Source organism: Xiphophorus couchianus, chromosome 7 (genome assembly GCF_001444195.1).
Source record: "Xiphophorus couchianus chromosome 7, X_couchianus-1.0, whole genome shotgun sequence".
Lineage (NCBI taxonomy): Eukaryota > Metazoa > Chordata > Actinopteri > Cyprinodontiformes > Poeciliidae > Xiphophorus > Xiphophorus couchianus.
In genome coordinates this window covers 26886170-26913079 of record NC_040234.1, presented here as the reverse complement: position 1 = coordinate 26913079, position 26910 = coordinate 26886170, and the positions used below count along the sequence as shown (strand labels likewise).

Sequence of the window (26910 nt, the reverse complement as noted above, 5' to 3'; positions counted from 1 at the left end):
GAAATCCACAAGCACAAATGAGAAAATTCAGTTAAAAATTTCTCCTTTGATGAAAAAACTCCAAGACGCTTGTGATGTATGTTTCATACATTCATACAAGTTCCATAGATGTGATGTCAGCATCAGCAAACACAATGGAATTTCTGTGTTGATTTAACATAATGCAGCTTTAAATACATAAAATGACTAAAATCCTGCTTAGTTAATAAGTTCATTAATTTGTATGTACAAACATATGAGACAACTAGTCAATATTGAAATTACAGTAGTACTTTATATTTAGTGCAGTTCAGAATTCTTCTGAACTTCTACTTATTGAAACTTAGGTCCAAAGATACAGTAGCAGTTCATTTGTACTTCAACAACGGACCTCTAAATAAAAACTACTGAACGTGACAAGTCTAGCACAATAAAGTTCTGTTATTAAAATGTAATTCATAGTGAACAAACATACTGCATAAGTTCCAGAAAACTGTTGCAGCAAACAGTTGCCACACTAAATGATGTCATCAAACACCAACCAATCAGGCTCACTTCTATCTAATGACGTAAGCTAGAATGAGCTGCCGTATTTTCCGGACTATAGAGCGCACCATACTATAAGCCGCACCTACAATTTTTGGAGTTTTTTAAAACTGGAAGCGTACATATATAAACCTCACCGGGTTATAAGCCGCTGATATCTCCACCGCTCTCAAGGACACACCGGAGGGCAGCGTAATAAATCTGCTATTAAGGACGCAGCCTTGCCTTTAGTATAATTTAATAAACTCAATTTTCATTTAATCAGAAAATCCTTGTGGGGTCTCCTTTAATGTTACCCCACCAAACGAGCCTGGTGGACGTAACATAATCAATAGTTAATTTTGTTGTCAGTTAATTGAACGGATGGATGTAACGTCCCACATTGCAAATCTTGTGACACAATACAAAAAATGTTTCCTAAAGAGAAAAGGATTCAGGATTTCAAGAGTAAATAAAAACTTTCTGCTCAGTCCAGTGAAGGAGAAAAAACGAAGTGGAGGAAAAACATTGTCATCCCTTATGTGGCTGGAGAATATTTTCCTTGTGCAATATTTCAGTCCTTTTAAACCCAACACTCAAACTAAAACTGGTTCATACAAAGAATAAAACACCCAATCAAAGCCTCAGTGGTGATGAATTTCTCCTCTGTCAGCAACAAACACCACAAGAGCTGGAGTTGGAGCACAAACTAGCTTCTTCCCTCTGAGCTGAGGTTTAAAGAGGCAACGATACTAACAGAAACAGATGGAAGAACTCTTTGTAGCAATCAGGATCCTAAATTTGCAAGCTTTCAAACACACTTCATTGCTAATGTCGTGTGTTTGTAATTATGAATTGGTGGTTGATGTGCTCTTATGTTGTGGTGCATGTTTGAAATGCTCAGCTGTAAAACAGATTTCTCCCTCAGTGGACAATAAAGGAAGTGAACTGAACTGATCTGCTGTTCACGCTTAACCTTAGCAACCCAAAAGCCTTGAAATCCACCTTAAAGGTGGTTCATGTGGACTGGGTTAGAGATCCACTGACCGGGTCCACTCTCTAATGAACAAGCTGCTCGTTTAGAGCGATGGCATTTATTCATTTTGCCCTGTGGAGAAAAATAAAAATAAATGTAAAGACCTCCCCAAGTTTTTCTTTTCTTGTTTTGAAGTTCTGTCAGGTTTTGGTTGCTCTCTCTGGAGGAAATGCCTCTTGCACACACTAATCTGTGTTCTGTGAGGAAACATGCACACAGCGGGGATTTCAGCCTTTTGAAACGTTTTCACTTTCTGGGTGAGATTTGAGGAAGTTTCTTAGAGAGAGAATCGGTTTTCTAAGTGAGCATTGCTTCATTATACTGCTGCAATTCTGAGAAGGTGGTTAGAATGGATTCGGTGGATCAAGTCACTTTGAGAGGGTTTTTTTTTTTTCACAGACGTGAATGATGATGTTGGGAACATTTTGTTTCATGTCTCAGAGGAAAGATTCTGATTTTTTGTGTGTATCACACCATCCAATAAGAGGAGAAGCCATGTATAACCTTCCTGTGGGTTATACATTGTTCTTGTGTTCAGACTCTTGTTGTTCTGTTTGGAGGAATTTAAACTTAAAGTTTAGAGCAAACTCATTTTCCTTTTGGACCATATCGAGACCATGAATGCTCTTAAAGGGCCGGTTGAGCCAGAGGAGACTGATAAAACCCACAAACTGCTAAAATTAAACAGAGTTGTCTCTGCATTTGAGAAGTATGTCTTACAATTAAATAATACTGATCAGTCCCTCCAGGACTTGGCCATTTATTTTTATAAATTTTTTTTTTAAAAATTCACAAAAACAAAGATTTAGTGGTGCTAATTTAAAAATCCTTGCAAGGAATTTTGTAATATTTGAGCTTTTTTTGAATGACGTAACTGTGGCTTTTTGTTACTCGCCGTATCGATCACAGGCTACGACCTGACATCTCCACCCACAGAGGACTTGGACCAAACGGAGCGGAAAATTTGCAATAAACTCACAATTATGTGTTAACGCAAAAATAAATAAATAAATAAAAATACGGGGCTCTAGTTAAATTTTCATGATTCAGAAATCATAAAACAAAACTGGAGGGTGATGTCATTAAGCAGTAATCTGGTAAAAACGACTTTGATGTTATTAATATTTAAAGACAAAAGTCCGTATGTGACTAGTAGGTTATCCTGCAAGTGCGTCAAAGTCGGTGAGTCGTTATGTGCATTTCTTTTCTTTCTTTGTTTTTAATAAATTTTTGAAAATTGAAAATATCGATCACATATGGTGTGATCGATATCGGGATAATGGTGTAAATGTTTGAGGTCAAAGATTTATTGCATTAAGTTTAGAGAAAGAATATCTCAGTCTTACAAAGCGAAGCCTTGTGTATATTTTAGAATGTGCATCATCATCATGCACTAGTTTTAATAAAGTGGCATTCCACATAATTAGACACGTTTTGGTCCATTCTGTACTAGAATCTAACCGTCTGTCTTGGGAATGCAAGTTAAGAACAACAAAATCAGTGTTTTCATAATATATTTAGAAGTTAACCGTAATTTTTTCAAATATGTTTTCATAACCGACATGAATACAAAGAAGGAAAAAAGGTTGTTTGTTTTTTTTTTACTCCCCTGATTTCACGATCAGTTCTACGTCTCGCAAATGATCTGATGTCATCAAAAGCTCAGTGTTTGTTGACAGTCATCTCAGAAAGTTAAACTCATGTCACAGAGATTCACCACAAAGAGGGAAATGTTCTTCTTTCTTGTAATTTTGCACGTTTTTCAGAAGCTATTTGTGGAAAAAAAAAACCCAAAACAAACAACAATGTTAGTTTTTGTGCAATATTCTGTTTTTCTGAGACATGTATTTCTTTTGTCACCTGTAAGCCACAGCAATTAAAAATTATTGTTTCACTTTCTGGGCTGACTGGCAAGAAATATTACACTTTCACACAACATTCAGATCTTTTACTAGCATATTTCCTTTAAACTTGCTTGTTTGTCTTTTTTTTTCATCAGTTGTCATGGTTACTTTTGATTCCAATTTATTTGAAGCACATCGAGTTTACAATTGTTTTATACAGTAGAAGGTTCTCAATAAATCAAAGTGTCTTGACATGTAAGTTCATTAGCACCACCTGCTGGTTTAGTGAGAAAGTCAGCTTGAATTTGGTTTCTAGACAAAAAGTATTTGTGTTCCTAAAATCCATTTGCACACTGCGCACAAAAAAAAAAAATTCCCAGGCTTTTTTCAGTGAAAACCGCGAAAAGTTTAAAGGTGTATTAACGTAAGATTAACAGAAAACTGGCTTAAAAGTGTAAAGTTAACAGACTTTACACTAGAAAAGCAACAAGGCGGCACTAGAACAAAAAGCATTCAAACAGCTGCTGGACCGGATCACACAGTCCGACCAGACTGGACCCACGCATGGGGCAGACGTCATTTATCCAGAATGCATTGCATTGTGAACAACGTGACGACAATATTTTATTAAAATTTATTTTAAAAAACTAAACAACCTACAGTATTATTTTTAACATATTTCTCAAATAAAGTCTATTGTTACAACTAATCATGGACCCCTTTAAAAATACCAATTATTTCAGGCAACTAAACATGTAAGACATCAGGCCCAACACAAAGTATTGGCTTTTAGAAGACAAGTTCTCTGCGTTCTATGAAACTATAGTGAATGAAACATGTATCCAAAAGCACTTTGGTTCACCTGAATCTGCTTTAAATTAATTTACAGCAAATGCTGTAATCCCGTTTTCTTACTGAAAATGACCAGGTTTTCTTTTTTTAATCACTCAGATAGGAGGGCTGGGTGCTGATGGCGGCCATATTAGACCTTTGGCCTGATTAGACAAAACTCAGGTGAGTGATATTTTCTCTTTCCCCTCAGGTGACAGTAGAGAGTTTATTTCCAATTCAGAATATTGCCTTTGCCTTACTCTTCTTCTGTCCGTCACTGAACCTCCTCATCCTGTACCATGCACGGTTCTCTACCGTTCTCCTACATATAAAAAGGATTTTCTGTAGCAGTTTTCAGAGTTCTTAGCAGATTTTATTCCTAATTTCTGTGAAGGCTGTTGGCTTCGGAGCAGGGAACAGAAAAACCTGTAAGAAAGAGCCAATCAGGTAGCCAAAACATTTCCTATATATATAAAAGTTGCAATTATTATTTCAATCTTTTAATATTTCATTTTTCTCTGAGTAATGAATACTATTGTATCTATTTAATGTCTAAAAGGTCAAAGGTCATTCTTACTATTTCCTCCACATCTCCTTTGCATTCTTCATCACACAGCGATGCAGCAATAGCAGCTTGAAGTCCTCTGTGTTTGCTGAGTTCAGTGGTTTATGTTTATTGTGTCAAACAAGTTTTTCTTGGCATATGGCCTCAATCAGAACAATGGGAGCATCACACAATGCTCCTCGATCTGGAGAGACTCACACAGAGAAAAATAGCAGTTAGAAGATTTATTGGTTCAAAGTTCTTTGGCGCTCGGACCCGGCAGAAGACCTGTGTGCTGATGGTCACCGCGAACAGGAGTTCGTCTCGGGCGCTCAGGGTAGTCTTCCCCCCAGAAGAGGGTGCCGGGTCGAGGCCTGGCTGGGCCTGCAGTCTGACGAGACTTGTTAGGCGCGACTGCATGGACGGGCCTGCGGTGGATGAAACGACCGCTGGCCGAGCCGAAGCAGCGAGCTGAGGGGCCTGCTGGACCCGGCCGGATCTCCTAGGCATGAAATAGATGTTAAAGATTGCGAGGCGCTTCACCACCAGTCATTTGATGCGGATGACCAGCAGGGAAAGCTGTAGAAGGGAAGCTGTAGGGACGCCCTGAATGACTGCTGACGTGGCTGCACCTGTTCTAAAAGAACATCTGGTAAAGGATGAGGAGAGATTTCAGGTCCTGGTTTCTCTAATAGATCTGAGAGCGGTCTACAAAAATAAGGAAGGCAGATTAAATGAAAGCTATTATTCTCGCTTGCTATAAACAGTTATTTCTAATTTGACCATTTGCAGAAGGCAGCAATAGGCCACAAATAAACCACAAACCACATTATCAAAATCTTAAGACTTTAATCTGCCATAAATATGTTTAAGTTGCACGGATATACGAATCCTGCTTATTTAATTTAATGAATTAATGCAACTACAGATAAATGCATGGTTGTGATTCTCAAAATCCTGGAGTGTTTTTATTTTTTACTGAGTTCAATGAGACGAAGTTTGGATTGCTAAGAGATGAGCATGACTTCATGGAATGCGGCACACCTAGATAATAGGGGCCTTGACTTGTCCTGTAAACACCCCAAAAAGATCATTTAGAGCAGGGGTCCCCAAACTTTCTCCTGTGAGGGCCACATAACTTGTCCCTTCTCTGATGGGGGGCCGGGGTCAGTTTGTAACAGAAAAAGTGACGATTGTAAGAGTGCTAAACATAAAAATGTATTGTTTTTCAGAAAGCACAATCAAATAACCTTTTCTGGATTCTTCAGAGAACAAAAGTCAGGAAATAACACTATTTATGAAATAAATAACCAAATAACACTGGGTTCTCCACAAAAAAAAAAGGGTTAGGGCCAATTATATGCATGTATAAAATAGTTACTAACTAGTAGTTAAAAATAAATAAAGTTCATTACTAAGGAACATTTATTTTATTGCAAAAGTCCAACTTATCAAATAAAAATGCACATATATGAAAATACTCTGGTATTGTTCAGGGGGCCGGACCAAATGTGGAGGCGGGCCGCATCTGGCCCGCGGGCCGTAGTTTGGGGACCACTGATTTAGAGGCATAGACAAGGGGAATTTGACAAAAGGGGGAAATCCATGAGGAAACAAGGAGACAGAACAGAAACCAAAACTACACAAGAAGGAAATCAGCAAGGGAAAACAATAGGGAGGATCGAGGAGTAGATGAAAGGATCAGGCAGGGAGGGAGTGAGAATGAGGCTTAAATATCGGGGCTATAAAAGACCTAAAGTCATGAGCTAAATGACTGCAGGTGTGAGTGGAGGGAGTAAGAGTCAGGCTGAGGAGAGGGAGAGAGAAGTTGAGAGGCACAGGGGGTAAAGCACAGGTGTCAAACTCCAGTCCTGGAGGGCCGGTGTCCTGCAACTTTTACATGTGCCTCTGCTGCACCACACCTGAATAGAATAATTAGGTCATTAAGGCTCTGGAGAACTGATCTACACAAGGAGGAGGTCATTAAGCCATTTCATTCCAGTGTTTTGTACCTGTGGCACATCTAAAAGTTGCAGGACAGCGGCCCTTGAGGACTGGAGTTTGACACCCCTGGGGTAAAGGAACGTGCACAGGGCACTAGAAAATAAATTCAACACTACAGAATTATGCACACAAGAAATAATTAAACAAGAGTAACTAAACATAACTAGAAGAAATAAACATAACTAGAAACACTAAGGACTGAACTAAAGTAAAACCAAAACATAGCTGATCTAAATAAAAAAGGAACTGAGAAACACAGAAACAACCAAAAACCAAACTAAACAACCTAATATATGACATTATACACTGCAGAACAAATATGATGGAGAAGTAGAACATGGTGTATTTGCTTCTACTGCTGCTACAGTACTGACATTAAATTGAGTTGATTTCAAAATAACTGACCAGTGTGAAACTTAAAAGTTTCTGTTCCCATTTACCCTTCCGCATTGGACCTCATGGGTTTTTTTAACATGCACTTTTACAAATCTTTTTTTTCTTTTTGTGGTTTTGGGATCTGCCAGGACAGCCCCATCGCTTTCACATCGTCTGACCGTGACATCCTTTGCACGCTTTCTAAGCATTGCACTAAGACTGCGAGAGTTCAAGGGATCTGGTGGATGAGCAGGAGATAGTAAGAACCAGGATAAACTGGCATCACAGACTGCTTTCCGTTATTTTATTTACCTTTTACTTTATTACTCTATTATTGAAAGCATTACTTTGCTTTCAAACTTCTCGTTTGTTAGCAATAACCAAAAGTACAGAGGAGCTGGGGATTTAGAATAGGCTGCAGATATACCTCAATATATATCCATATAATCAAATAGAGAAACTTGAACAAAATACTCCTCACAAAAAAAGAAATCGGTCCAAAAAAGACAAAAGACACAGAACTTTGTCAGTAAACAATTTATTTTAACACAAAACCAAAAACCATCACAAAGTTCCAAGCTGACGTTTCAATACGGTTTAGAAATAAAGTACGAAAAATTAAACTCAACACATCTGCTTTTGTCAGGGAACACAGAGAAAAACAAAAAGAATATACTTCAGTCAGATGGTAGAAAACAAACAGCTTTTTGCACCATATGAATAAAAAATATTTGACAAAAATATGTTCTGGACTATGAGGGATAGTCCAGCACAAGTCTTGATTTAACAGAGACTGAAACCACAAAAGGTAACAATTTGTTTCAGCGTTATAAGAAACTCTTACAGATGATTCTTCTTTTGAAGAGTCATCAAGTACTTGTTGAGGAAAGTTTGGAAGGTAAAGTCAAGAAAAAGTCTTTTGTGTTCTCAGCTATTCAAGCCGTCTGACACACAAATGGTGTTTTGTGTTGAGCAGAGCTGCAGCTTGGTAAAGAAGCAGTTGTACGAGTAAAAGAACGCAGGTATAGACAAAGACAACAACTAAAGGTACCCAGTGGGATTCCTCAGGGTTTTCACAGATATAATCTATTCAAACTACTGAGATTTCAACATCAGTCTTGGTGGGAAACTAAACCTGCATAGTATGGAATACAGACATTTCAACCATCTATAGTTTTTTCCCCCCAGAATACAGAAACATTCCTTATACAAGGTATCTATGTGTCTGACACTATCTGTGTTTCCATTAACAATGAAACTGCGCAAATTGAAATTATAAAAAATAAAATTGCTTAATAGAGACACAAGTTTTTCACTGAAACATTTTTGTGCTATGATAAGGTGGGTTTTTTCCGGCTGTATCAAAATTGGTTTATTTTGTAAAACTGCAATAGAAACAATGTTGTTGCATCAAACTGAGTCACACGATCAACACCGGGATATTACTACTATAATAAACCATGAAGAAGACGACAGGAAGTGGTCAGAGGATGGTTTTTACTGACTCATAGCATGAACAAACTTATTCACGTTTGATTTTAATTATATTTCTTATTTAATAAAAACACCACAATTACAAAATTGTGTTTTTTTTGACGTTAGCGGAATGTTGTCTAAGTTTTGCACACATTTATAGTGGAAACACAGCGAATGATGAGCTGTTTTATGACTTCCTGCAAGGATAATCTGAGACAGAAAAAAACTGTATGTGTTCAATGTTTGTTTAGTCACTAAATATTTCATGCGTCAACATGTTTTTAGCTTAAAACATTAAACAGACGTATGTAGCTTGGATAAAGTAGTTTTCCCACCACATTACAAGACAGGTTGCAAATTCTGACGGTACAAATAGCAGCAAACTGGCCAAACTGTAGCAAATTCTCATTAAAACATAATCGCTGAGCATTTCATTGTAAGAGGTTTCCCACTGGGTTTGCATTGATTCATTCATTAGCATTGATACTGTTGAGCAGAGTAAACATTTGCACACAGGCACAAGGGGAGATTAAGCATGACAACCACTGCACTGTGAGAGCAACGACTCAGGTGGAGCTGAGGTCGGAGTCTTGTTCAAAGTTACATTTGCAAACCTAAAAGACAGTAAGGGCATTCATGGGCTTTACGCAACACCCTCACACCTCCCAAAAAAAACCAAACCATTAAATGAGAGCAATAAAAATGTGTACTAAATCATCTACTTCTACTACCGACACATCTTTTACACAACTAATATACAGTATCTACATCTTTATAATACAAATCACAGACAAAACACATTTGAAAAAGTTTCTCTTTCCCTTCTTGCTAACTTCTATGCCATAAACAGCTCAGTAAGTCACAGGTGTCAAACTCCAGTCCTCGAGGGCCGCTGTCCTGCAGTTATTAGATGTGCCACAGGTAAATCACTTCTAACAGTTGCAGGACTGCGGCCCTTGAGGACTGGAGTTTGACACCCCTCATATAAATGGTAACATACTCAGACACCACCTGTATGGGATTACTGAAGGTTGGATTGCAGCACATAAAATATTTTGTTTTTTTAATATTTATTTATTATGGGTTCCAACAAATTTCTCCTCATCTGTTTACGATCTGATATAGACAATATTTACATTTTGTGGATTAAGATCTCTGGCTCCAAACCTGGGGGTTGAGGCCCTTGAGGAGGGATTCAATCGTCTCTTCTTGAGACTTGAAGTGGAAAACTTAAATGGTGACATGTGAGTCTTCTCTTTTAACAAACTCCTCCATCATACTGTACATGAATGTGAACTCTAGCCCAGCATTCTGAACGTTTTCGGCTTTCCGTCAGACACCTGTCCCTCTTTGCTGCTGAACACTAACTTCCTAAGAGGTGGCCTCTAAATACTATCCTAAACAAATTTTAGACGCTGAGAAAATATACATGAAAAGTTGTTCAAATTTCCAAGAGCCATCAAGCCGAACATCCTAATTTATCTGTGCTTTAGCTTCAGCGTTTGACGACACGCAGCAGATTGTGTCCTTAAGAAAATGGGGACAATATTCGTACCACAAAAAAGTGTTTAGAAAGCAACAGATGTTGGGTTTTATATTCAGGATTTCACTCTTTGCATCCCAGTAATATTTTCAGCTTGTTGCATAGAGTATCCACACCTGAGGGATAACACTGACCAAGAGGCAAGAGGTCACAGAGAGTGTAGAATGCAGAAGAAGTATTTATCACAACTGATATCATCACTGATTGATTTTTTTATCACTGTGCAGCTCTAACTGTTCACATGTCAGTGGCTTCTCACCCTGGTAGAGATCTGATCTTACTTCATAATGGAACAATGGCAGCTACAAACACCATGGTGAGGTATGCTAGCAGTGTCTATGTCATTAATATGCATTCAACTGCCGCTTTATTAGCTACATCTGTTCAAATGTGTGTTAGCAGACATGTATTTCTGTCTGATTAGTTAATTATTGAAATAATTGTCAACTAATTTAGTAAATGAACAAAACAGAATTTAAAAAAGGCTTAAAGAACAAAACTGTACAAAAATATGTATACACTTTGCATTTAAGGTAAAAAAACAAAACAAAAACAACTTTGTCTGTAAATCTGTTCCATACAGAATTCCTCAAGGGGCAGTATTAGCTTCACCTGATTCAAATTCTGAAAAAATAAATCTCCAACTAAGCACCTTTTGATATCCAATTATTCATCGAACAAAAAAAAAGTCAACAAATCAGTCCAACACTGCGTTGATGTTACGTCAAGCAAGCATGGCTGAGATTTTCACGTGTTGTTAGAAGGATAATTTAGCTGCAGATGCTTCCTTTACCACACATGATCAAGCATTCACTGGAGGTATGCTGTTACTGTATTTTAGGTCATAAAAAGTTTATTTTCTTAATTACAAAAATATTTTTAATTATTTGTTTATTTGCACCTTTTAATGTATTTCTAATATTGCATAAAAAAGACTTAAATGAAAAATGCAGAATGTGCATGTTTTCTTTTAGGCGACTGATCAATTGATCATCAGAATAACTGAAGGATTAATCTATAACTAAATTATTATTAGTTGCATCCCTACACAAACAGTAAATAAGCCAATCACAAGGAATATATTTATGCATCTAGAAGTGGATAGGATGACTTGTTGAAACACTATTAGAGTGTAAGAAGGAGGAAGAAAAGAGATTTCAGTAACTTTAAATGGAGCATGGCGGTTTCAAAATGAGAAAATACTCAATTAGCAGATAGACACATTGGGTCAAGATGAAATAAAACCAACAGTAGTCTATTGTTCCCTGATTAGCTCTTGTGAAGACGTACCAGTACCGCATTCTTACTCTGATTTCTCCCTGGTGAAATTCCTCTTTGTCCATCTGACTCTTGCTTAGACGTGAGCCACTTTCAGGCTTACTTAAAAAGTCGTCATATTGTAGCTTCACCAGGTTTAGGAGTTAAAGGCAGAAAAACAAGAATCCTGAGCAGTTAGCGTAGCTAACATACGAGCTAGCATTAGCTTGATATGTTTCTAATGTTAAAGAAAGGAGAGGCCTTTCTGCTGTTACCTAGTAGTTGTCTAAAAACATGCATTAAAAAAAACAACAAAAAAACCCAGCCTGTTGGCTGTCGTTTGTCGAGTTATACAGGAGAAAAATAACCTTTTTATTAGCTGAAATCTAATGTTTTGTCAATAACAACACCTCATCTCTGTGGTATTGTTTATCATCAGGATGTGATGCCTGATATTACCTTGATCCTGTTGCATCACAGCTTTTAGACTGTCAGGTAACAAGGCTAACATGCTTTAGAGGAGCTTCTTGGACTGTGGTTGGTTGGAGCCTTTGGAGGAGGAGGAGCTTTTAGCATCAGCTGATAGCAGAACCATTATGTCCAGAAGGGCTTTTTGGATCTGAGCTCCAAACCTGTGGGAGTCCTAAAGAAGCAAAGATAAAGAAAAGAGGAAAGAGGAAAATGATAAAGAGTAAATACTGTAAATATTCATGTCCTAAAACTTTTTTTCACATTTTGTTGCATTACAACCACAGACTTCAATCTGTTTTATTCAGACTGTACTTGATGAACCAACACTGTGTAGGCCAGAACTGTCTTGGTAGACGGCAGGGCTGAGACGATGAATCGGATTAATCCTGATGAATTACTGAAATAATCGTCAACTGACTTAGTAATCGATTAATCGTTAACTACAGTAGACAGACTCAGAAAAGGCCACTTGCTGAAAGAACAACATTCTCAAAACAGTAATTAAGCCAAAACTAGACAAAAAATCGATACATTTTGCATTTAAAATAATAATAAAAAAAATCTTTGTAAATCTGTTCCACCCAGAACTCCTCGAGTGGCAGTTTTGGTTTCACCTGGCTCAAATTCTGTAAAAAAATAAATAAAAATCTCCCATTAAGCACATTTTGCTATGCAATTATTAATTGGTTAACCCAAAAAGAATCAGATCGTTCAACACCAGACTCTACTGATGTTATATCAATCAGACGTATAGTAGAAGTATTTTTGAGCTGCAAATGCATCCTTTAATACAAATGATCAAGCGTTCACAAACGGAATTATGTTGTTGCAATTAAACGTTTATTTTTCTTACCTAAAAAGTAAATTATTTGTTTATTTGTATATTTTAATGTATTTCTAATTTTGTATAAAAAGGCTTAAATGAACAATCTGCAGAATGTGTACATTTTCTATTCTGAATTAATTGTCAGAATAATTGATAGGTTAATCAATAAGTAAAACAATTGTTAGTTGCAGATCTGGTTTACAGTTGTTCCGAACTCATTCTACGTTGATGGAATGATCCGAGCTCGGTCAGATGTTCAGAAGGTAGAAGTAGCTTTAGAACCAGGTCCTGCTGGAAATGTCCAACTCTCCTGACCTGTCTACTGTGTTCCAAAAAAAATACTAAATGATTTACCCTTGACTGACGGCATTAAAAAAAATCTGTCATGTACTATTTTTACCCATCAAATTATAATCATATTAACATATTCAGCCACAATTTTTATGCGTTTTAGTTCATTTTCACCTAGTTGAACTGAATCCGGATCCAATCACACATAAAACAGATCGAGCCATCTACCTTTTTCTCCGTAGTGACAAAAACCACTGACTGCAACCACAATACCTTATAATAATAGTGGTTAATTTAAACCACTTAAATTACGAGCTCTTCACCTGCTGGGGTCTGAACGCACAGCCTCACAAATTCTTTCTGGTTCACATCTGCAGAGAAATCTGCTCTAGTTCATCAGTCTGATCTGTTTGATCCAAACTGATTAATTGAACGCAAAATATTCCGTTAACGCGACCCCTGTTGTTGGCAGTAATTTATTAAACCCACTTTTCAGACTGGAAAAATAACCTTTAACAGTCTTATTACCATGACTACAGAATAGCAAATAACATGGGAATGAGGAAGTGAAAAGAGGGAAGGAGTCCTGGCTGTTCTGCTTGGGTTTTGTGGTTGAGGATTAAATAGAGGCTTGGGATGCTGAAATGACAGAATGAAGAGTGCTCTAATTCTCCTAACTGTGGAGTAAATGAGGAAACAACACTTCCACCTAAATTCTGCCATGTGTATGAGGACCGAACCTGAACACCAGCTGGAAGTGAAGAGGCTTTACTTACAGTCTGACTGCAGGAGTGCTTTGACGACACGTGGAAGTTTATGAGGTCCTCTCCGACAATGATGTACGAAACTCCATAACCATCATCTGCAACCTGGCGGGATACAAATCCTGCATTAGTGTGTTTTTGTTTCACAGTTTTTCAGTGTTTTTCACTCTTCCTACTAGTTTGGAAGCACAAAGAACAGTGTTGTCTTTATGCAGTTTATTCTTTTTTGCTGCTTCTTAGACACAAACAGGATGAATCCACAGTGGAGGTAGAAAAGATGCCTGAGATGGATTCAGGCATTTTTAAAGAAAATAATTGCTCTTTGTTATGTACAAGTGCAGATTTTGCTACTTTTATATCCTTGTCGTTGTTGCTCTGCGCCATTTCTGAGCTGTTGAACCTTATGGGTGAAGTCTATTTTTGTATCACATTTCAGCAACCTAATGTATTTCAGCATACATTATGACATATGATGTTTTACATCATAAAAACATCATACAAAATATTTGTCAAAAGGAGTCATCAAATGATCAAAATGATCATTTTGTTGAACATATGGTGGTCCATGTTTTGTTCATAAGCAGCTCTAAACAGGTTGGTTTTTAGTCTAGATTTAAAGTAGCTCAATGTTTCAGCTGTTTTTCAGTTTTCTGGAAGTTTGTTCCAGATTCGTGGTTCATAGAAGCTGAATGCTGCTTCTCCATGTTTGGTTTTGGTTCTGGATGCGGATCAGAACCAGAAGACCTGAGAGGTCTGGAAAGTTGATACAACAGCAGCAAATCTTTAATGTATGGTGGTGCTAAGCCTTTCAGTGATTTATAAACTAACAACAGTATTTTAAAGTCTATTTCTCTCAGTGAAGGACTGTAAAACAGGGTGATGTTCTCTGGCTTCCTGATTTTAGTCAAAACACCAGCAGCAGCGTTCTGGATCAGCTGCAGCTGGAGGATTTATTTTTTTAGACAGACCTGTGAAGACGATGTTGCAGGAATTAATGCGACTAAAGACAAACACATGAATGAGTTTCTCTAGATCTTACTGAGACATTAGTCCTTTAATCCTGGAAAAGTTCTGCAGGTGACAGAGGGGCGACTTTGTAAATGTCTTTATGTGGCTCTGAAGGTTCAGGTCAGCGTCTTGCTAGTTTCCAGTTGTAATAACTGAAGTTGTGTGTTGACTCTGGATCGTTCCTCTTTAGGTCCAAAGATAATAACTTCAGTTTTGCTTCTATTCAGCCAGAGAAAGTTTTGGCACATCCATACATTTAGCTGTTCTAAGCATTTATTCAATGATTGGATGACTCTGAGTCACCTGCTGACATCATAATGTAGAGCTGTGTATCATCTGCGTAGTTATGGTAGCTAATCATATTTCCTATTATAACCAGAGCTAGTGGGAGCATATACTGTAGATATTGAATAAGAGGGGCCCTAGAATTGAACCTTGTGGTACCCCACATGTGACTTTTGTCCACTTCTTTGAGAAGTTACTTGTTGACACAAAGACTGTAAGACTGGAACTAACTGAGTACTGGACCAGAGAGTCCTACCCAACTCTCTAGTCGCTTCAATAATATGTCATGGTCCACAGTGTCGAATGATGTGCTGAGGTCCAACAGAACCAGCACTGTGGCTCTTCCACAAAGAACTGTAGTCATGTGGATCTATACTAGGGCTAAATAGTGTATCTGCAGACATTCAAAGTGACAGTTAGTTGAAGGAGTGTGTGTGCTTACAGGTCCAAATCCTCCTCCAAGTGAAATGTAATCTGGGTTGTTCTTCAGATCAAACAGCTCCAGCTGTTGGACTGGGGTCTGACTGGTGGAGAGGCGCCAAGGTTCTGACAGAACCTGGACCGTAGACAAGGTGGGAGAAATGCTTTGTTATTGTTTGGTGAGTCACACAAATATGAGAACTTAATTCTGGTTCATGGATATTTCCGGAATGTTGGAGCTTTTGCTTAAAAATTCAGTTTGAAGTAAAATAAGGAAAATCAACTTCCTTAAGGACTGTATTCTAACTGAAGAGGTCAAAGGTTTGACATGATGGAAGACTCCTTTTTTTAAATCGCACTACAACCACCAACCTCAAAGTATTTCATTGAGATTTTATGAAATAAACCAACAGAAAGTGATGTTAAACTAGAAGGAGGATGATGCATAATTAATGAATAATGTCATTTAACATTTAACAAATGGTTAAAACGTTCAAGAAATATTGATTGTAACAAATAAGTACCTTGTGCAAAAAAGGCGAATCTACACCTAAGTATTTGGAGACGACATAGAGGCAGAAGAGGTGTCTGTCTATCCCAGCTCCGGTCATTGCCATCCGATAAAGGTTCTGGTGTTTCTCTGAAGCCAGTCTGAAAAGACGTCTGCACTCCTCCTCCGTCTGTTCAAACATTTAGCATTTCGTAATTAAAAGGCTAAGAAAAGTTTTACAGTAGAAAGACAATTCTAATTAGTACAGAAGAAGATTAGGGCCACTGAAAAACAAGAACTGAGACTTCTTTTTTCTCATAATTGTGACTTTAATGTCTGAATTCTGAGGAAAAGAGTCAGAATTCTGATTTCAAATTTTTGAGATCAAAAACCAGAATTCTAAGAAAAAAAATCAGAATTCTATATTTTTTTTAGTAGTCCTAATCCTCTTCCATGAATTAACAGCTACTAATATAAACTTCTTAAACAGGTTGCGTGGAAGCTCTAGGAAGTGAAAATGCTTACTTGTCCACTCTCCAGAGCTCGGACAAAGGCACAGCTGTCTTTGGAGCAGGACCTCACAGTTTCCGTGCGGCCCTCTCTGAACAGACGGGTCATGGACGCCTCGTATGTCAGGCAGAAACCACCACGGTCCTGGAGACAAGAGTTGGGTGTGGTTTAAGAAAACAGTCTGAAACACAATCCGTATATGCATCTAAGTTATAGCTCCATTATATGTATCTGGGCCCACAGATGCAGAATTCAGGAGAATGTTTTTGTTGGGTTTTAGTTTTACCAGAGTCTCTAAGTTTCTCGGAGACACGTTGGCGTATATGGCGTACACTTTGCACATACGGCGCTGACAAAACATCTGCATGAGCAAATGCAGCTTTCTTGTTTCTGCTTTGAGTTACCATGACAGCTAGAAAATACAAAGTCGGATTTCAGACGTAAATAAAGCAATTCTATGAACATTGTTGTCTTCCTAATGTATTGGGCTTTTAAGTTTTCATTTATTTTCAAGCGATCCTGAATTGGTGGTTTGTAAATATTTGTCGCTACTAGTTAAAGCTAACGCCACGCAGCAAAGTTTGCAGCTTTCACTTCACTCTGGATCAGCTACTTCAGCCTAAAGATGAAGGTAAATAAAGGAGCCGTCCCTGAGTTATTTCCATGAAATCACTTCTGTATTCAGCCTGAAAGAGTGAGTGTACGGGAATGAGTGAGCAGACCAGATGCAGACAGCCGAGCAACTGATCCTCCTGTACTGTTGTAAACACAATCCTATTTGAGCCCTTCACAAGAAGCATGCAAAAGTAATAAAATGAAATAATGCAGAGACCTTAAGGAACACAGCCATATTTTTCTAAAAGCAACAACTTTTAGAGAAAATTGTTGCTTTTAGAAAAATAAAAGTTGTTGACTGAACCTGAACAGTCAGCTGAACTCGAACTCTGACAATTACCAGTGCTGCCCTACTTTTAAGCTATGGTGCTTCTTGTGCTTCCTCGTGCTTCGGAAGCAAAAAGCACAGGTCTCTGACACTAACGACAATAAACACACATAATATACTTGAAAATAAGTACAAAATAAGGTAAAAACATTGTCCATTAGAATGAATTAAAATGTTTAGGTCACAGGTGTCAAACTCCACCCCTCTAGGGCCGCTGTCCTGCAGTCTTTAGATGTGCCACAGGTACAAAACACTGAAATGAAATGGCTTAATTACCTCCTCCTTGTGTAGATCAGTTCTCCAGAGCCTTAATGACCTAATTATTCTATTCAGGTGTAGTGCAGCAGAGGCACATGTAAAGGTTGCAGGACACCGGCCCTTGAGGACTGGAGTTCGACACCCCTGGTTTAGATACTTAAATAGCACATTTTTACAAGAAAAATGTCAGAGAATATTGCCTACTATCCATCCATCCATCCATCCATCCATTTTCTTACACCAGGCATGTCCAAAGTCCGGCCCGAGGGCCAATCACGGCCCGCGGTCAGATTTCATACGGCCCGCAGCTTCGGTTTTATAATGTATTATTTATGGCCCGCCTGCACTGTGAAACAGAATAAATAAATCATAAAACTTGAAACTGTAATTCCTCCTTTCACCAAATGGTGGCAGCACCACTTTAATACTATCAGTCTCTGCCTCCGTGCAGCGAACCGCTCTCCACTCATTTCTGCCATGGCCACTGCAAAGAAAACGAGTTTACAGTGAGGGCCGCCGCTTTCAAGAGAGATGGGAATTATAACACTTCTTCACTGAAAATCAAAGGCAATTGTGCTCGTCTAATTTGTGAGACGGTTGCCTTGTTTAAGGATTTCAACGTAAAGAGACACTACCAGACTAAACATGCTAACACATACAACAAGCTAACAGGAAGTGACCGTGCTGAAAAAGTGAAGCAGCTCCAAGCTGCACTGGCATCACAACAGCGATTCTTCATGCGGACCTGTGAGTCAAAAGAAAATACCACCAAAGCAGCTACGAAGTGGCCATGTCAATAGCTAAACATGGCAAACCTTTTACTGAAGGTACATTTATCAAAGACTGTGTTATGAAAATGGTGGAGAACATTTTGCCCTGAGAAGAAGCAAGAATTTGAGAAAAATGTTTGCCTGGCAGTAACAGTGTGGCACTGAGAGTTGAGGACATAAAACTGAGTGTTTTGAACGGTAACATCTGTCATTATCAGTAGTGAAGAGCCAATCGAACATTTATGGCACTTAATTTTATTAAACTCTTGAGTAAGATTTGGTTATTACTGTTGATGTTATGAACCTGTAGATGTGATACAAACTATTACTTTCTGAAAGATATTGTAAATGACAAGAGCAAAATTCACTTGTTTTAAGATTTAATAATAACAGACAACTTTGCATTACTTATAACTCCTGTTTAAAATGTTCTTGAGGCAAAGATATTTTTAAACTCATGTAAATTTAAGGTATTTCATACAGTTTGTTCAATGTTATCTGACTCTCCAGATATGAATGAAAGGCAGAATTTGGGTTTTTAGAGTTATTCTCATCTGCCTGAGTGGCTTATATTTGGTTATTTTGTCATTTGAAAAATAAAGATAATTGTGACAATGAAAATTGTTTTATAACGGTGTGTATTTGCATGAAACTTTTGTAGTTAAAAAATGTCCGAACAAACTATTGGCCCCCGGGCATCTTCACTTTATCAAATCTGGCCCTCTTTGCAAAAAGTTTGGACACCCCTGTCTTACACCCTTGTCCCTAGCGGGGTCAGGAGGGGTGCTGGTGCCTATCTCCAGCAAACGTTTCGGGCAAGAGGCAAGGTATACCCTGGTATACTAAATTCCTGGATTTAGCTGCAGAACATGAATTTCAAATAAAGTGTTTTTGACGGTTACCCTGTAGTAGGCCAGCTGCAGGCTGATCTGGATGAACGCATCGGGACTGATCCGGCACTTCTTGATGCAACCTTTTCCAAAATCCCTGAAGGGGAAGACGTGGCAGTCCACATCGTCAGCCAAAGCCTGGGCCACCACCAGGGAGCTGCAGACCTGAGCCTGGACCTGACAGATGGAGGGAGAATGATCAAGATGGGCCTAAATGGAATCAAGTCCTCAATGCTGACAGAACTGTAAGGGAATGAAGCTGACATGTTCAATTGTGAGAGCACAGAGATGTGAGTGTAAGCTTGTGTTGCTGGAGAATTAAACAGGAGAAGAAGTATTTCTCTGCTTTTTCTATGAAAACATTAATGTCTTGTTAAAACCAAAGTAAATACATGTCAATTCTCTTCATGCACACTAAGCTTAAAGGACTTTCTTAAACTTGTTCTTGGACTTTAGAAGCAGAACCTTGGATTGAAACTGACAGGGATTTTTTTGTCAGACCGACAAAGTCTGGCACAGGATTCCATCCACTGCCAGACTTGAAGTGCTACATGTTCTTTCTACATTTTCACTGCAAAAACCCACAAAGTCTTAACAAGTAGTTTTGGTCTAGTTTCTAGTGCAAATATCTCAGTACACTTGAAATATGACAAAACTAACTTATAAATAACTTTTCGGCTAGCTTAGAATAAGCTCCCAAATCTTAAAATAAAATTAGGACTTGTTCCACTGGCAGATTATTTGACTTACAACAAGACACTTTTACCACAAGTGAAATAACCTGCCAATGGAACTAGAAAGTTTTAATCAGATTTAAGGAATTATTTATTTAAAACAAGCTTCTAAATCTTGCTGATAAGTTCCTTGTAAGTTAGTTTTGTCTAAATTCAAGTGTACTGAGATATTTTCACTAGAAACTACCCCAAAAATACTCAGTAAGATTTTGTGCTTTTGCAGTATTATCCTGGAAACCAAAAATCCAGTTGCTTAGAGATCAGTTAGTAAAATGTTTCTGTTTTGAATTTCTGAATGAGTTTGCTTTTAATCACTAAGTAGAAAGGTAAAAAAAAAATTGATACAAATCACAACCACCTGGAAAATCAAGATTGTTTTACATTCCCAATTCACTTTTCATTAATACTTATCTAAACTTATGGATAAAACCAAAGTTTGTACTTTTTAAGAGACATTTAAAAATTCTTTAAAGTCAAAAGCTGAAAATTGCACTTTAGGGAAATGTGGTAAGTCCTGTTTTTAGTTTGCCATAAGCCATGCAGAGGGCATAAGCAGCACACATGTATGATGCTTTGCATGTTTTATATCCACATCACAACTATGTGCTGCTTTGTGTTTCTGTGCCGCATAAAATCAGAATAAAATAAATAGAAATTTGTGGTATGTAACATTAGGTCTGACACAAAGAGGAGATACCTCTGGAGAGATTTCCCACACCAGCCTCTGAGGCGGCGGCAGCGACAGATCCACCTCTCCTTTACAGTGTCCTTCTTCAGTGTAGCCCAGCTGGAAGGCGTCTGTAGCCAGAGTGTACTGGGAAAGAGAAACACAAAAACAGTGACATCTAGATGAGCGAAGTAGCTTTCATCTGGAGACACAACAATTTTGACTCTGAGCATCAAACTACATCCTACATAACCAACACACTGCCGATGTGTTTATTCTAAACACAACACACAATGACAATGTTACAAATGTAGCTTCTTGTTGCCTTGTTATGTTGAAGACATTTACAGTACATAGCTGCAATCATCTTAAGCCGCTCCCATAAAGAAAAACCTTCCCAGCATGCCACAGCTGTGACAGACGTGCGTACCTCCCACAGATGGGCCACTGTCGGCGCATCAGCCCAGGAGTGCTCTGCGTTCAGGCCGCTTTTCCCGTTTTTGTAGATCACAATGGAGAAGGATTTATCGAACCACCTAACAGAGGAAATGAAAAAGTAACAGGAGAAAAATGATACAATAAGAGACGAGTCTGGATGACTAACAGTGACATGGATGACTGGAGAAATCAATACAGAATTTGCTGTAATGTATAGAACGGATCACACTATACAACAAACTGCTGTGGAATATCTGTCTTAAAATCAGATTTTTTTAGACGTTGAACTGGAACTTTTTCAACTTCAGCATAGAAAACTGCATTGTGAAATGGACTACTAGTTTTCTCAGTTTTTTCTGGTTTGTGTTATACAATAAACAAAGGTGGCATAATATAGATCAAATCTAATCATGGGGAACAAATAAAGTTAAATTAAGAACGCTGAGATTTTACATGGCTGCCCCCAAAAAACTACAGTGAACCGGTATAAACAATAAATCATTCACATTAGTAAAATTAAAACAAGATCAATAATTTCTATTTGCATGATTTATCATTTTTCTCTTTTCTCTCTTTCTAACAAAACTGGATGACTAAAGTCTCCAGTCTGGTGCTTTGGTCTCAACAAGCTCTTTCTTTGTTTACAGAGACTTCATAATTCATTTTATTTGTTGTTTCTGTTGTTTTGTTTACTTATTTTGGATATTTAAAATGCCGACGTTAAATGTTCATGAGAAATTAAGGTTTATTGATCTTTGAGAATGTGTTCTTGCATTACTATGCCATTACCATTATATTTCTGAAAAACAAGCTCAAAACAACAATATTATTGTTTATCACAACAACTTCAGAGGCATCTAACAATATTTAACAACATTTTTTCAATGTGACAGGTCTATGCCCCCCGTCTGGGTCTGGGATGTTCCAGTCTGATCAACCTGGACGTTTTTAGGACTTGAAATATTTCAGATTAACCTGATAAAATACTTTTTTAGATTTCACAGAAACCCTGTAAAGGGCTCCAGAACTCTGAGTCTTAATCTATAATCAGACATAAAGACAATAATCTGATGATTAGATTCGACTGGTCACTGCAGTACAGTGACAGCAAAGAAATTATCCAATGAAATTCAATAAAACTACAGATTTCTTGACCAAGTCATTGTAATAAAAAAAATGTCATCATTCACGGAAATGATTTGACTTAGAAAATCTGTAAGATTCACCTAAAAATGTTGAGCTGTAACCTTGATCTTGTAAGTATTATTCTGAATGTTGATAGAAATTCAAGTATCCACTTCATGAGAAATATGGACAAACCTAAGTTCATTAATGTGAACCACTATTATTATTGTTACTGGGAATGCTTTAAAAAGAACGTTGGCTCGATGGTTATTTTCCCGTTGGGTCTCACCTGTCGTAACATTTGCCATGGAGCAAAGACTTGGCGTAGCGATCCAGATTTCCTGCAGGGTCGTCTCCCTTCATGCCCTGCTCTTCATCGTCCAGCGTGATGAAGAACGCCGCCTTCTCGATGGCGTCCAGAGACTTCTTATTGAGGCCCGATCTGAAGAACTGCTGCCGCATCTGAGCCCAGGGGATCCTTGGAGTGGAGACACACACCTTATAATCACTGAGATGTTGTTTAAATTTCCGTTTCACACGCATTACACTCATAAATACAAAGGGTACAAATAGGGCTGACAAGATTAATTGTGAGGAATTGATTATTGAAATAATCGCCTACTAGTTTAGTAATTGATTAATTGTTAACTGGATTGCACAGACTTAAAATAGGTCACTTGCTAAAAGAACAACATGCTCAGAGTAATCATTAAGCCAAAACAGTGCAAAAAATATACATTTTGTCTTTAAGACAAAAATTCTGTTCAAATTCTGTAAACAAATCTTTTATTAAAAACTTTTTGATATTCAATTATTAATCTGTTAATCCAAAACTAGTCAACACATCAGCTACACCGTACTGATGATTTTCTCATGTTGATGTTAGAAGGATTTTTTTTTAGCTGAAGATTCCTCCTCTGTTACAAATAATCAAGCGTTCACTAAAGGACTGCTGTTATTAAATAATAGGCAATAAAATGTTCATTTTCTTATTTAAAATGAATTTATTTGTCGCTTTGCAACTCTTAATGCATTTCTAATATTGTATAAAGAAGCCTTAAATGAAAAAGCTGAAGAATGTGCAATTTCTTTTATCTGATTAAACAATTAATCGTAAAAATAATCGCCAACTAAAATAATTGTCTGTTGCAGCACTATGTGCAAGAATTCAATGCAGTCACAGAAGCGCAATTGAGTTCTAAAAAAAAAAAAGTTCCCAAATGCATTGTCAAAACATGAAGAAAAAACAAAAGGAAGTATTCCGTGTATTCTTTGTAACTTGATAGTGGAGTCAGTTAAACCCAGATTAATAAAACTGGGTTTAATTGTTTTAGTGGTTAAACTCAGACAGATGTTGCAGATAGCGGCTACCTCTCTCCAGCTGTCAGAGCTCCCAGTTTCTCCTCTCCAGGAAATGGTGGTGAAGAGTCGTCCAGGATTCTCTGTATCTGATATTCGATCTCTCTGGGAGACAGCAGCCGGCCCGCCCGGTACACCCACAGCCGGAAATAACGCCCCCCGTGGTACACTGCCACAAACTCGCTGTCCTGCCAATGTTGGAGCACATCTGGAAGAGATAAGAAAATGATTCAGTTCCTGGTTTTTTTCCTGATTTTGTTTGTTTGTCTGTAGAAGGGAGGGCTCAGCATGCAGTTTCTTACCAGTCTCGACTCCTGGTGTTCGCGTGGTGTTGAACATCCGCTCACACTGAGCTGCACACAGAGGGATCACGGTACCTGGAACACGACTCTGAAACGGAATCACACAAACAACCTTTATTATTTATAACTCTCTATGGTTATCTCGCTTTAAGTCTTTAAGTGACATTTCTTGAACCCCGTGATAAGAGTGAGCGCACAATAAAATCGCACATCTTAAAAGTCTCAAGTAAACTCAAACGTTGGAAGCGATCAACTGTCACACTTGTAACCACACCTGAGTACTGACAACACTCTTCGTTGTGGAAGTTGTTACTGCTAGAGGGAGACCAAAGGTAAGCTACTTTCAGTAGGAGTAAGTTTTAAAAAAGGAAGTCTCAGAAAAAAACAAAGATATCAGAAGATATTTAAAGGAAACAGTATTTTCTCCAGATGATGACTGTTCATTTAGGCTGAAACACAGAGCCAGATTTTGGAGGATGATTGTTATTTCAACCTTTATTTCATTCTTTTGAGGTTTTGGTACTTAACTTTTTGAGATTTGACGTCAATTGGGCATCACTGTTGGAGACATTTTGTTAAAAATGATGACTGACCTGGAGTTGAGTTAAATCGTATTACAGCACAGTTGCTCTGTTTTAACCTTTTGAGCTTTCAGTGTCTGTCTGTTAAAGAAAACACTGGATTTGGAAATGTTAGCATCCTTTCAGAAGTCTAACAGTTAAGATGAGGGTTTCCATTCTCTGAGAAAAAACACACTGAGGCTGCTGTGTGTTAAAGCTGGTAATGCTACCAGGGTTGAAAACGGATCTTTTTTTATGTGTTAAATGAGTAAAGTCCTGTTTTATAGCACCTCCTCTCTTACAAGCCGTGACAAATCCTAAACCTCTAATAGAAACAATGATCTCAAAATCTCATCCCTTTGATGGCAGCTTGAGGACTTAAATAAACCTTCTTATATTAAAATACACAAAAAGAAATCCGACTTGCCAAACCTCTGACATATGAAAGCTGTAGATAAATCCCACAAATAAGCCACTTCCTCACCGGTGTGAGCTCCTCTCTGTTTACTTTGCGTCGATAGAGCATGAGAGCAGTGATGGTGTTTCCGGCTCGCGCCGCCTGAACTGATGTTGGCGTCACATACAGGAAGTCCTGCAGCGAACAAGCAAGAAAGATTATGATTTATTTAATTCATTTACAATTTAAAATAAACATGTCACATGTGGATATGAACAATGGTTTTGAATGAAAAGGCATTGTATTTTGTCTTTGCTGTAACATAAGCATCTAAGCATAAACAACCACTCATATAAATAAACTTTTAAGACACAAAACAGGCAATGTAGAAAAAATAAAATAACAAAAAGAAGGTAATATATTATCTTTGTAATGATTCAACACTCCATTTTCTCAATATACTTCATCCAACCTTGACAATATGTAAAATATTACTTTTGTAAAGGGAAAAGTTTATCTCAATTTTCTTTAGACCGATTGTTCCAAAAACAGAAACATAATGTTCCATTTCTTTAGTTCTGACTTCAGCTGTTTGTTTTTTGTTTTTTTTTAATCTCTGATCCTCTCAAATTAGAATGCCATATCTTTGGAAATGTGTTGGTGATATACTGCTATTATAAACATACCTTGCAGAACGTAGTAGCTTTAAGTGGAAACAGAAACAGAGTGATAGAGGCGTTTCTTACCATGCCATAGTAATTGCTGTTGACCATTATTGGCCCTCGGCTTCTCAAGTACACGTATTCCTCCCACCAGTCGCTCACCTGAAACCCAAACAGAACAGCTGCTAATTTTCTTCTTCTTTCCAGTTCCCACAGAACAGAACAAAATAAACCAAGCAAGCTCTTTGTTTATCTTAGCAAACTACTTCCAATGCTTTTCATATATTTACTTATGATTTATTAGTAAACTTAGTAATAAAAAATAAAATAGACAGAGTTTAAATTGGTGCAAAAAAGTCTGGATCAGGACAAACAGATTGTGAGAAATGTCTCAAACTGTCACGCACACAGAGAAAAAAATTGAGCAAGAAACAGCCAGCAAATAAAACAAATTCATTAATCTTTATTTTTTATATTTAATCAGTGAAGGAATCCTCTTACATAGTTGGTGGCCCACAGAGCTTTTAGTTTTAGGTAGCGCTGCAGCCGGTGTCCAAGGGTCGACTCAAACTCATTGGCCAACGTAGTCATTTGCTGGAACTCTGAGTCCGTCAGCAGAGGGCGCACTGACTCTAAATACTAGAGACAAACAGGGAGTGACAGAAGGGAAGCAAGGAAGGGTAATCAAGAGGTGTCTGTGTGTATTAGAGCTGTTTTATTTTACCTATATCTATCCCTTAAACCTTTTCAGGTTTTTAATAGTTTCAATGTATTTGAGATTTTTAGTAGTACAGAAACAAAAAGTGAAAGGAATGTGATGAGACTTTTTTCAAAATTTTCAATATATTAAAGAATTCAAACATATAAAAAGCGTGGATTTCCTTCAGAAGTTACCTAATATGTAAATATAATGTGATTCAGATGTTCTGTGAAGGTTTGTCAGAGAACAGTAATAAACAAGCAGCTTGATGAAGACTCAACGGTGGGACGAATGCAACAAATGCAAAACCTACACAGACATGGCTGTTCATAGAAACTCACAGGAGAGCACTAATCAGAGAAGAAGAGAGAACAGATGAAGAATTATTACCCTGCTCAGAGTGTCTTGTATGGCAGGAACGGGGAGGTGAGGAAGGGAGGTTTGATAGCTGTACAGCAAAGGCTTCTTTCTTGAAAATAACCTCATCAGAGTCTGAGAAAAACAAAAAAATGATCTTTGTGTCACTTTCAGAAAGTTAACAGATGATATATTTTTTTTAAAACAGATTTTAAATGAAAATCCACTCAGATTTAGTAATAAATGACAATCACTGGTAAGCACAGGAA

The 26910-nt window shown here is 37.7% G+C and overlaps 1 protein-coding gene across 2 annotated transcripts in view; it reads right to left on the bottom strand.

The window, feature by feature from the left end:
- Positions 1-7660: 7660 nt before the first annotated feature.
- cpt1a2b (carnitine palmitoyltransferase 1A2b) overlaps positions 7661-26910 on the bottom strand; it is a 28160-nt gene continuing 8910 nt past the window's right edge. For both annotated transcript variants that reach the window (XM_028022672.1, XM_028022673.1), the window contains exons 5-19: positions 26675-26776; positions 26086-26223; positions 25669-25746; positions 25010-25117; positions 23966-24053; positions 23676-23871; positions 22594-22782; positions 21172-21277; positions 20772-20888; positions 19353-19517; positions 16495-16623; positions 16004-16159; positions 15502-15615; positions 13779-13871; positions 7661-12057 (exon numbers count right to left, since the gene is read on the bottom strand). In XM_028022672.1, coding sequence (XP_027878473.1) covers positions 11929-12057; positions 13779-13871; positions 15502-15615; positions 16004-16159; positions 16495-16623; positions 19353-19517; positions 20772-20888; positions 21172-21277; positions 22594-22782; positions 23676-23871; positions 23966-24053; positions 25010-25117; positions 25669-25746; positions 26086-26223; positions 26675-26776 — 1908 coding nt within the window. In that variant the 3' untranslated portion in view covers positions 7661-11928. The remainder of the gene's footprint in view (positions 12058-13778; positions 13872-15501; positions 15616-16003; positions 16160-16494; positions 16624-19352; positions 19518-20771; positions 20889-21171; positions 21278-22593; positions 22783-23675; positions 23872-23965; positions 24054-25009; positions 25118-25668; positions 25747-26085; positions 26224-26674; positions 26777-26910) is intronic.